Here is a 12,560-nt window from a genome sequence, read left to right as displayed (position 1 = left end):
CTTTTTAAACGATAACAATATTGAAACTTTAGCGATTTTCAGTCCAAAACCGTGAAAAATGGTGTTTTTTTTTATAAATAATTTATCATTATGTGTTTACTTTAGAATTTTGGTACAATTCTGGTTCCAATTAAAATGTTCAATTCAACATATTTGTCATTTGGGTAGATAGAACACAATTAATGAATTCCGATGGAGTTTTGCTTATTAATAAAATTACTAAATAAATTGAGACATATATAATTTTTTTGTTAAGAATATTAAATATTAAATATGAAAAAGTAAAAATTTATGGGTTTGAATTTAGACCTCTACTTATTCATATATTTGCCGCTATATATAGATATTTGATACTTTAATAAAGGGATAACTTGCTAAAATAGGCGACTAACCAAAGTGCAATAATTAGGATTCATTAATTAGAGTAGGTAGGTCGACAACATTCTCTTACATTTATTTTGCTATTCTTCCATGTTACATGTTACATGTCTAGAAATTAACAACCTCAAAATATTTCTTTTATTAAATTGACCCACAAAAATGAATGATAATTTGAGAAAGTGAGCGCACTATATGTGAAGGTAACAGTTTTCAGAGCATACATCCATCTAATTTTATGTCAAATGGACAGCCAAGTTGGTTGTGAATAATAACATATTGAGAATCTCTCACTCGTGTGTTTCAACTTTCAACACTAGTAATAGTAATGTTATTATGTTTACTTAATTTTGGTGTTGGATAAATATGAAAGCAACTTATTTTCCTTGTAAATCTTATCATGGCCACGTGATGCCAACAACAATCCTGTTGGTTGGTGTTAAATATTCTTTAACCATACACATCAATGAATATTTGTGCACAAGCCAATAATCATACATATAATCAAGGACAAATAATATTTTATACTAATAAGATCTACAACATGCTGCTGGATTGGATTCCATATTGTTTTTCATCACTTACCTGAAACAGAATACAAAAGTAATCGATCACAAACAATCAATGAATAAAATAACTAATCACCTTGTGATTCTTCCTCAACTGAATCTCTTGAGTTCTCAATGGAACCTTCACTATTAAGATGCATTTTGAGCTTACTCATTGGTTACTGTTCAATTGGTATTCTCTTTCAAAAGACTATTCAATTGCTATTATTTTATCAATGAATGGGGGTGTTCGTGGTGCGGTTTTGACTGACTTCGAGACAAAAATTTATCAATTTCAAAGATAAAATTACATATTTTGGTTTGGTTTCGATTAGAAGATTTAAAAAAAAAATCAAATCCTATTCAATTAACAGTTTACTTTGATTTTAGGACATCTAAAATATATGAAATTATAACAAAATAGATTAAATTAAATTAACAAATATTATTAGGGAACAAAATTAAAAACAAAAAATAACAAACAAAAATAATATATCATAGTAATAAAAAATAAATATTAAAATTTATTATTGCAATTTGATTCAGTTTTGCAATAATAAAACCTTTGAAGGCAATATTGATAAACAAAATAAATTTATAATAACATTATACATTATATATATATATATATATATATATGAAAATGCAAAATATCTTCTGCAATTTCTTAACTTAATTTCAAGTATCAATTTTTTATCTTTTTTTACTGTATTTATTTAATTTTAAGTAATGATTTAATTATTTATTTATCAAAATATCAACAATGTTATCATTTTTTACATAAATTCAGAAAATTATTCATCAGTGCACAAGCCAATAATCATACATATAATCAAGGACAAATAATATTTTATACTAATAAGATCTACAACATGCTGCTGGATTGGATTCCATATTGTTTTTCATCACTTACCTGAAACAGAATACAAAAGTAATCGATCACAAACAATCAATGAATAAAATAACTAATCACCTTGTGATTCTTCCTCAACTGAATCTCTTGAGTTCTCAATGGAACCTTCACTATTAAGATGCATTTTGAGCTTACTCATTGGTTACTGTTCAATTGGTATTCTCTTTCAAAAGACTATTCAATTGCTATTATTTTATCAATGAATGGGGGTGTTCGTGGTGCGGTTTTGACTGACTTCGAGACAAAAATTTATCAATTTCAAAGATAAAATTACATATTTTGGTTTGGTTTCGATTAGAAGATTTAAAAAAAAAATCAAATCCTATTCAATTAACAGTTTACTTTGATTTTAGGACATCTAAAATATATGAAATTATAACAAAATAGATTAAATTAAATTAACAAATATTATTAGGGAACAAAATTAAAAACAAAAAATAACAAACAAAAATAATATATCATAGTAATAAAAAATAAATATTAAAATTTATTATTGCAATTTGATTCAGTTTTGCAATAATAAAACCTTTGAAGGCAATATTGATAAACAAAATAAATTTATAATAACATTATACATTATATATATATATATATATATATATGAAAATGCAAAATATCTTCTGCAATTTCTTAACTTAATTTCAAGTATCAATTTTTTATCTTTTTTTACTGTATTTATTTAATTTTAAGTAATGATTTAATTATTTATTTATCAAAATATCAACAATGTTATCATTTTTTACATAAATTCAGAAAATTATTCATCATCTTCAAACAAAACTTAGAAAATTAGTAATCATCTTCAATAAAAACCATATTTTCATCAAATTCATAATTCAAATATTCAAATAAACTCATTTTTATCTTCAACAACAACATCAAATCTATCAAATAAAAAATCACATTTTAAAATTTAGGTTAGAAATTTAACCTGATTATATTACACGTTACATCTCACACCTAACCTGATTTTTACCACTAGATTTGAGCACACAAAAATAAACACCAGAATGCAGATGATGTATTTTAGGGCGATATAAAGCAATGGTTCGGACCCAAAAATATTGACAACATTAGGATTAACAAGTAACAACTTCATTTACTCCCCTAAACTATGACGACATAATAAATTATGATTTCTCACTCAGCAAACTGTTACACACAACAAAATGAAGATGTGTTTTCATGTCATGGAAAAAAGCGATGGAGATCCAGTATAGTGGGATTGATAGACAAATTAAGCAAAAGACATTTTTTTGACAAATTTCTAGCTTCAACTTCATTGCCCACAATAACAATCTTCGAAATTCAGCCAGCTGTGACTTTGGAGCAATCTAAAATGATCACATTATGGTACAGCGGCTCCTCTCTTCAGTTGGTTGTGAGTTTACTTGCTGGAACCTGTGTGACTCGGATGGGTTGTATGTGAATTCCGATGTATCCAGCCCGTACTGCAGAAGGAACGGCGTTAGTGTCAGATAGTCATACACAATACAACAATCATTTTATACAAGAATATTAACATACCATTTTTAATAATCTCTTAAAAATACAACATACCATTTTGCAACAATCAGGGATGGTCCTAAACAGAGTTATGTAAATAGTAAATCTAAACTGCGGATTACAGCCGGATAATAGACAGTTGATGTGAAATACCATTGCAGAAAGGTTATCATTTTTTACATGAAACAAGAGAAACACAATACAACTAGGTTTAGCCATTCATTTAAGACATGAAGTCAACAAAATGACCAAGATACTTCATGATGTCTCACTGTGAAGCTCAGATACTAAATAAGTCATGTGTAGCATATGGCCTAGATAATTCTAACTATTGAGATCCAACTATGGCAACAGTAGTCCTTAAAAAGTTTGGCCGATCCTCAACTTTTGAGCTACTTTTGGGGTTGAGGTACACATAAAACCTAAATTTTAATATGGTATCAAGGCCTATGTCAAACAAGTTCCTATGAAAACCGTTGGTTTGCAGTTCACTGTTTTAAAAACCAGTGAGGTTCCATCCAGGTTGAACCAGAACCAGAACCAGTTTGGTTTGGTTCTTAATAGCTGGAAACCAGTTTGGTTCAGTTTACATTCAATTTTGGTTCTGAACCAAATTTTGCCCACCCCTAGCAGCCATAGGTGCATGTGCGCGCCTGGATGGGATGTTCAAGCTGCAACTTCAGCAGAATGTAGATCGGAGGGAGGCACTTTAGATGGCAGTATCACACTAGAGAACTTGACGGATATTTTTTCTGACTGTGTTGGACATATACCAGAGAAGGAAGAGACACATTGAAGATGGCTGGAATGTGGCGGAGGTAGGTGGAAACCAGAAAGGAAACCAGTTCCCAAAAACAATTGTGCTGATGGATGTGAGTCCACTGAGTAAGCACAGGTTAGGATTTCTTGTTAGAATCTCATACTATCTTACAATTTGGGTTTTAGGCCTACAAGCTCAAGAGGTGAGGACTGCCCAAATCTTTTCAGGAAAACTGTCATACTCCAGAATGAAATATAAGCAAAATGCTTTACATATCACCTTTTTAGATACCATTTTTCCTTATATTTCCTTTCAGATGGAGTATCTCTAACTGATGTGTGATCTCAACACACACCGTCACAAATAAGAGTGCACATTTGATACGTGGGCAAAATGGAAGTGGAATAAAAGGAACCTCAATAGATATGTTAACACCAATTTATATATAAAAAAATAACATTTTACATAAATGCATAATATTTGGAGAGAGACTTTGATATTTTCATTAATATATAGTATTTGTAGATGATGATCACAACTTACAACAAGACATGAGATGTGATCATAACAAAAAAGCATAAATATCTTCTCTTATCCATATAAGAAATTTGTTCTTTTCCTTGTAAATATGTCACATGTATTTTCCCTAGCTAGTGTCAAAATGTCAAGAAAAATATCACAAGTCCAATTTAAAACAAGTCTACTCTATTCAAGAGCTTACTATTCTTGTCTAATACTAATTGTATTGGTTTCATCTTCTCATATACCAAGAGACAACTCTTCCAATTCAAAAAGTCAATCACCACTATCCACAAAAGGATGAAGTAAATCCCCACTAACATCCCACAACCATGTCACTCTTTTTTTATTTCCTCAAAGAATGAAGACCACATTCTTCTTAAAACACGATGAAGATGAGGCTAATCCCTAATTACATAATATGAAATGGTGAGATGGATATTGGATATGTTACTCAAGACAAATACTAGTCCCTATTTCCACTTCTATTATACTTTTAATAGTGAACAAGAACATAAATGAAGTATAAGGAATCTGTAAAACTAATACTAAGATATCATGCTATGTCCTAGAATATTACTACCTTTGTCCCTATATGTAAGACCCCATTGATCAAAACACAAGAATTACATTTGTGAAAAATGTACAGTCACAAATGATTTGTGAATAACGTGCATTCTCTTTACAAAATTATCCTTCAAATATTAAGAAAGAAAAATGAATTGTCTTTTAATTCTCTCTATTTAATTAGGGGTATTTTTGTGAAAAGGTAATTAATACATCTTATAATTTGAAAAGAGTCGTATAAAAGAGACAAGAAAATTTTACAAGAGGGTCTTACATATAGGGACAGAGGTAGTACAAGCTACAATACTGACATTATGATATATTTTTTCATATATTGTAACAATGTAAAACAATTGCAAGTGCCCAAGGGACAACCAAATATCACTAAATTTTAAAAGCATTCTTGAGAAGATGAGCCAGCTAACAGCTAAGGAATCTTTTGGGGAAGGAAAGAAATACACATTTACATTTGTTATGGAAAAAAAAAAAACAAGTGAACCATAAACCTCTTTGGTCCAAAAAGGCTTCCCCACTGGTTATAACAGCACAGCTAAGTTAAGATTTAAGATTTGAAGACAAGCAAATAAAAATTCCCAACACAAGAATAATAAATAAAGTGCACTACGGAAACAAAAGATTGCACCTTCTCCCTCATCCTAGTACTCCATGCATCATTTCTGCTGGAACGCTGATCAACTGGGCCAGTAACTGGTACACCTGGTGCCGGGCCTGCAGGTCTATTGAGCAAAGGCTGACGAGCTTGCTGCCTTGGATTAATGAACTCTTCATCACTATCGTAATCTGCTGGCCTATTTGCAGCCCGAACAATAAGAGCTAGGATGAAAAGAAGAGCCTACAATTCCATAAGCATAATATCAACTACAAGTATAAAACTTTTTTATATTGCTGATTGTCTGTCCAAAATCCTGGTGGTAGGTAAGTAGGGCACGGCAGGAAGAGAAGTTTCTAATACAATACAATATATTTAAAAATATTGAGGTGATATTTAATTAAATCAAAAGAAATGTCAAGGGTAAGGCACCTCACAGGCACTTTGTTTCCAAAACATTTGAATTTCAAAGTTGAAGACCACTACTCAAATATGCCTATTTTAACCTTCACTAACTCTCTTAACCCTTTTGTGTCCCTCTTCTTTCTTCCTCCTCTTTCTCTTAGCTTTGACTAATAAATGTTTTTGGTTCAAAACTTCCTTGTGAAACTATATCCTTATAATTTCACTTTTAATCAATAGAACATTAAAAACATGGCAAAAAAAAAATCATTTATTAAAAGTTGACTCCCATGTAATAACTACCATGATGTTGGTTACAATCAATCAACTCCGTTATCTGGTAGATGTTTCTATCAATTAAAAGCCAGTGTACTTTCCTGATCATGAATTCAAACATAAAAAATAAGGTAATAGTTCTTAGCATCTTTTCTAAAAGTAATTATTTTGCTGAAGTTCTTGCACCTATTCTCTGTGGTTACATGCACAAGAACACAAGCATGTCCACAAAACAGTATTTCTTTCTTCTAAATGTTAGTCATAACCGTTCTTACCTCAAAGATAACAATCCCAAGAGCAACCCATTTCACAATATTCCAGTTCGCTCTTAGAAATTGATATAGCATATCAAAATCTCCAGATTTGTCCCTTGGAATTTCCTGAAAAGAAGATAATTTTATAAGATGTCAATTATAACTTTTAATACTTCAGATCATAAATTACCAGCGACAACTTACTTCTTTCCAGTTTTTGTCAAAAAATACAAAGGCTGCACATCCGAGCTCTACTAAGATCAACAAGACCACTAATACTGAATACTTTGTTGGCTTAAGGAAACTAAAATAAAAATTCCTATAAAATTAATACTTGCACACAGTTATACATAAATACACTCAGAGAGGGAGAGAAAGTTCAAGAAATGCTTCAACTCATGCTTTTGTATATTAGTGGAAATATTGTGAACCCATTAAATATGTTATGTCATAGCATAAGACATTCTAGAAGGATACACAGCTCAGGCAGCACCCATTCCGTGTCACAGATGCAATACAACCAAAACAAGAAATGACAAAGAGAACTGCCCCAACTCCAATGAACAAGTAAATAAACCTGCCAAACATGAAATACACAATCAGTGTAAGCAAGTGAGAAGATGAAATAGTATGAGATGTATATTAAAGTAAAGACTTGTAGTCTATAAAATCTATTAGGGTGAACGCAGACAGAAAGTATCAAGGAAAAATAATACATGCGGTGTTTCATCCATGATTGTCTTTGTCAAACAATTATATAGATGTCACCAGTAGGTCTGAAAATAACTATATGTCGAAGAAATAGAGGTTATTTCTAACTCACATCTGGTTCATAGTGAGTACCGACATAGATAGTACATAAAGTAATTTTTTTGAAGACTGTTTCTTCAACACTAGCAACATTAAGTAATGCATCTTACACCAAATATTGAAGCATGCTTCCAACTATCGCAAACTACAATCAATTGGCATTGACAGATCTCCACATATCTGCTCACAATTGAAACCTTAAAATACAGGTCATGTAACTAATGCTGGTCTGATTCCTATGACCTAAGTAAATTTGGCAGTAAAACCCAAACATATTTTACCCATTATTTTTTCCAAAGCAAGTTGGGAATAGTTTTCGCTTTTAATTGTGAGGACTTTTATCATAGAAACACAATTCTAAAGAAAATTGAATCCAAACCCCTGTCCCATAAGCATAGGCACTAATTTCAGCACAAATGACTTCAGTAGACAAAGCTCAGGAAACCGCTGCAGCCACAAACTCTAATGAAAACAGAAGGTATAATTGTTTCTTGTACACTCAACAAGCAAGCAATACACATTTCTCAATCAACACGCCCCCAAAACAGTCAAGAGTGGAGAAGCATTCATACCAAGCTTTAGGCAAATCATCAAAAAAGCTGTCGGACAGAGGCACAGCCATAAGCAACGGTCGACCAAGTTGAACTAGAGTTTGACCGTCACTGACAGTAGAAACATTCAGAGAGCTATCCGAAGCTTTGCTGAATTCAACCAGCAAATAAATCCCGTATCCCACCATTGCCAGACCAGTAACGGTGAGTAAGAAGTTCAAAAGCTTTAAAAGACACTCCCAGAAACCCCTACAAGCCATCCTCCTCTACTCACAATCTCACTTGAATCCTTCAATCAAAATTGAAAAGGGTGTCCAATGCACAATATTTTTTCTCTGCAATAAAAGCCTTTCCATAAAGCATCAATAATAATAATAATAATAATAATAATAATAATAATAATAATAACATAAAATGAAACTACCACAGCAACAATAAGAACTGTAATCGAGGTTCGATTCTAAAAATAACACTAAACTTAATCTCCATTTACAATCTTAATAAAAGACATCAAAACATAAATAGCTTGGTTTTTTTATATGCACATGAATTTAACATGGGGGATTCTACAAGACAATTGGAACAGGTCAATTTCGCAGGTTAATTCGAGTCCCTAACCTCAATTTCATAAGAAAAATCTTACAAAAAAACATTAATTTTTTTGGGGTGAATATTCAGTAAATCCCCCGATTATTTTTAATTGATCATTGATCATGTAGTTTTAAATGAAATTGACCAGAATTTCCAACAAAATCCAGCTCAGAAAATAAATGACGATTCATTAGACAAAAAAGAAAGAAATAAATTGATTAACTGAAAGGAAAAAAAAAAAAGTGAAACGGGCAAGGTTTTCAGCAATGAAAGAAAAAAAGAAGAAACGGTAAGAGAATCGAAAATGTGGATTGATAGAAGGTAGAAGAATTACTCACAGATAGATAGAATGGAATGATCGAATAGCGAAGTAGAAGATTTGTGAGGGTGTTTGTTTGTTGTGTTGGGATCACTCAACCCAACCACCGAAAACCAAACAGAAAGAGGAAGGAAAAAAGAAAACGGTGACCTGGAAATGGAATGTGTGTCACTGTAATGGAATACCTAAATGATATTAATACCCTTATCCGGTACGCGTTTATTACAACAATACCACGTTCTGTTTTGGGTGTCGTGTCCCGTGTAGACACATCAGATACTTCATAAACTATAACCTTTTTTGGTGGTGTAGATAGAGATACTCTCCATTTCTATAAAAAAAATGAAAAATCTAATTATTATAATTTTGTGAATTTAAAATTTCTATTTAAGGGTCCATTATAAATAAATAAAATAAATAAATTTATTTACTATTTAAATATTAAATTAATTTTTTCTTTATCTTTTATAAGCAATATATAAACTCAATTTTTTGCTTATTTTTTTAAAAAGATTGTGTATAAGTTAAAAAAAATATGTCATCGCTATGATTATTTTAAAACTTTTTTTAAACAAAAAATATGGAAGCACATTTCTTTATATATTTTTTGTAGTTGTTAATATAAAATATATATTTCTTTTTTAATTATAATAAATTTTAAAAAAATTATAGTTAATTAAATCTAGAATTATAAGAAAATACACTTAAACTTCATTTTGTTTTCGAAAGAACTACCCTTATAAGAATATATTCTCTATTTTTTTTCACTATTTCTAATTTTTACTATTATACTTTTGAATTATTTTAGAATGTATAAAATATTTGAATTTATTATAGGTTACATTATTAAATAAATTTTATTTATTAAAACATTATTACTATTTTATTTCTAAAAAAACATTTGAAAATAAAAATAAAAAAAAATAAAAAAAATAAAAAGCTGTGAGGGTTCTAACTCCCCTTTGGCGGCACGTGTTAAAGAATTATAAAATAAACCTATAAAAAAATAAACAAAATAAAATAGAGATTTTGTGTTAAAAAGGTAATTTTTTTAAACTTTTGTGAAATAATAAAAAAAGGTTTATCAAAAATATAAATAATAAGATACAAATTTTGTGTTAAAAGAGTACATTTTTTAAACTTTTGAGAAATTTAATAAAAATTTAAATGCCTATATTTAGTTCTTTAACATGTAGTATTTCTTTTTAATATAAATAGAGTCTAGAATTTGTGTATGAACTAGATATAGTTATTTTACAAAAATATTTTCCAATTAGTTCTCCGTGTCAAACTCGACCCACCTCTATCTTTATATAGATAAGAATGTGACAATAAGTTCCCACACTTAAGTTATGTTTGAACTTAGACTACTAACATATATATAACATTCTTAACAACTAATGTTTATCAATAAATTTCTTTTTTGACGGAAACGTTTATCAATAATATATAATGTGTGTAATTGAATATTTATTTTAATCAATATAATAAAATCATAATTATTAAATAATACTAAAATACAAAAAAAAAGTATTTTGTATATGAAAAATAAGTTTTTTATTTTGGGACAATTCATACGGAGTCGGTCCAAGGTCAAAGCTAGAAAAGTTAGGGATTTAGACTTCTAAAAAATAATTAATTTTTTATATATATCTATGCGTCAAAAAATAAAAATATTGAAGTAGTACAAAAAATAAAAGACTTCACAATTATAAAAAGATACAACTTTTAACATATTTAATTAAAATATTTTGCATATCTTAAAACAATAAATATAGAATTTAAATAAAATTATAGTAAAATATTGTTGTTAGTATTAAAAATACCTTTATTTATAGAATAACTAATATGAATGATTTAAGGGATTGAGTCAGAAAACTCATATTCGCTAGATGAAATGACTTGAAGTATTGAGTCAACAAGCTTTCTACAACCTGATATCTAATGATCCTTCTAAATTTTTGTAGAATGACTATCACAAATAATTAATTGCCCATTATTTTTGGTATTGAACCACAATTTACATATATGCCTCCAAGTATTAGAAGCAACGTTGCGTTATTGGATAAAAGGGGTGATCAAAATACCACAATTATAATTGGCTAGAGCTAGTTGAACGCAAAATTTGCCTCTGTCCACAACCGTTGTTAGTCAAGTTTGGTCATATATGCATGATTAAGGGCTTTGAGATTCTTGAAGTCAAGTCCACCTTCCTACTTTGGCTTGCAAATTTTTTTCCAGTAGATCAAATGACATGTTCTTTGTTCAGTTGTACTATCACAAATGAAGTTGCGACATAATATCTTAGCTTCGTCACAAATAGAACAAGGAATACTAGGTAGAGATGATTGAGCAAGAGTGACTCTACTTGCAAATGTAAGAGAGTTTGCTTTCCAATTCTTTCAATCTTAGAAATAGAGTTTTTAGAGATCACCTTTTAATCATAAAAAGATTTTTTACAATTTACTCAAACTATATTCAATACAATAATATTGAGTTACAAATGTGATAGATCTGAATGTACTCAACACTTGTTTGAGTTTGGATTCATAGCAAATGACTCAGTAAGATAGATCTTTGAATCTAGTGAAACGAAATTGGAGTTTTTCCTTTAGATTGAAAAGCTTTAGTATTTTCAAGTATGATTGTATATGTGATAGATTGCTTGCACTTGAAACTCTTGCCTTATCATTGACCTTGAGGTTCCGTTTATAGGCTTCATGGAGGCTGATGACAACTCATCTAGTCGTTTAAAGTCCAGCTGTCTCATTTTAACTTGAGTGCATAAGTGTTGTTTAAAGCATGAATGTTCTTGTTTTAAAGACCAGAATGATCTTCGTTTCTGTTTTGAGAAGTGCTTATCTTGAGAATATTTGACAATTGTTTTTATGTCATACTTTGTTCTATCTTGTGTGCAGACTACTCAAAGGTGCAGTTGCAATGTCCAATCAAGTCTGTCATGGTTGTACTTATTGCTTTATCAATATGGGGATTGATATTGCTTGTTTGATTATGGTGCATAACTTTTGCCTTTGTTTTGGAATGTATCTTTCTGATACGATCTTGTATACATCTGGTAACTTTGTAAAGGATAGTTTATTTGCAAATTAGAATTGATCTTTATCTTATTTCTTTTTTAATAACAAGAACGTTCTTGGTTTGATGAAACTGAAGACTGTGAAGAACAATCTTCGTTTTTCCATAATTTTGTTTTTATTAACCAGAATGATCTTGCTTCTTCCAACATAATCATGTGTTGATATGTTTAATAACTATCTTTAATTAATATATTAAAAAACACATGTTAAATAACAAAACACACAACAAGAAAACAAGCTTTTTGTGAGGGCTTTTACCCTCACAAATGGCTATAATCAGCCACAAATGTGACTTTTGTGAGGGCTTTTGGCAGCCACAAAGAAGCTGGTCACAAAATTTTGTGAGGGCTTTTGCAGCCACAAAGTGCTAGAAACAGATTGACATTTGTGAGGGCTTTTGCAGCCACAAAAGACAGCAGTTTGTGAGGGCTTTTGCAGCCACAAACGTCTGCCTTTGT

The 12,560-nt window shown here is 30.1% G+C and overlaps 1 protein-coding gene across 2 annotated transcripts; it reads right to left on the bottom strand.

Annotated features, from left to right (window-relative positions):
- Positions 1 to 2,918: 2,918 nt before the first annotated feature.
- On the bottom strand, positions 2,919 to 9,180 carry LOC101510525 (tobamovirus multiplication protein 2A). Of its 2 annotated transcripts, none has more exons than XM_004508944.4 (7): positions 9,024 to 9,180; positions 8,116 to 8,429; positions 7,211 to 7,310; positions 6,938 to 7,018; positions 6,755 to 6,859; positions 5,835 to 6,044; positions 2,919 to 3,290 (listed from the first exon to the last, which is right to left on the bottom strand). In XM_004508944.4, the coding sequence occupies exons 2-7, from the start codon at positions 8,352 to 8,354 to the stop codon at positions 3,183 to 3,185; spliced, it is 843 nt and encodes a 280-aa protein (XP_004509001.1). In that variant the 5' UTR covers positions 8,355 to 8,429; positions 9,024 to 9,180; the 3' UTR covers positions 2,919 to 3,182. The 2 variants fall into 2 exon arrangements, with proteins under 2 accessions (XP_004509001.1, XP_004509002.1); XM_004508945.4 differs by having other exon boundaries at positions 8,116 to 8,442; positions 9,024 to 9,174.
- Positions 9,181 to 12,560: the final 3,380 nt, after the last annotated feature.

The sequence above is a fragment of the Cicer arietinum genome, chromosome 7 (genome assembly GCF_000331145.2).
Source record: "Cicer arietinum cultivar CDC Frontier isolate Library 1 chromosome 7, Cicar.CDCFrontier_v2.0, whole genome shotgun sequence".
Lineage (NCBI taxonomy): Eukaryota > Viridiplantae > Streptophyta > Magnoliopsida > Fabales > Fabaceae > Cicer > Cicer arietinum.
This window is presented reverse-complemented; position numbering and strand designations above follow the sequence as displayed.

Excerpts from the sequence above, each read along its gene's own strand:
- LOC101510525 (XM_004508944.4), bottom strand. The coding sequence starts at position 8,354 with ATGGCTTGTAGGGGTTTCTGGGAGTGTCTTTTAAAGCTTTTGAACTTC. Across the intron at positions 7,019-7,210 it reads ATGGGTGCTGCCTGAGCTGT|TATTCAGTATTAGTGGTCTT; the intron begins GTATCCTTCTAG and ends AAGCCAACAAAG. Across the intron at positions 3,291-5,834 it reads GTACTAGGATGAGGGAGAAG|TACGGGCTGGATACATCGGA; the intron begins GTGCAATCTTTT and ends TTCCTTCTGCAG.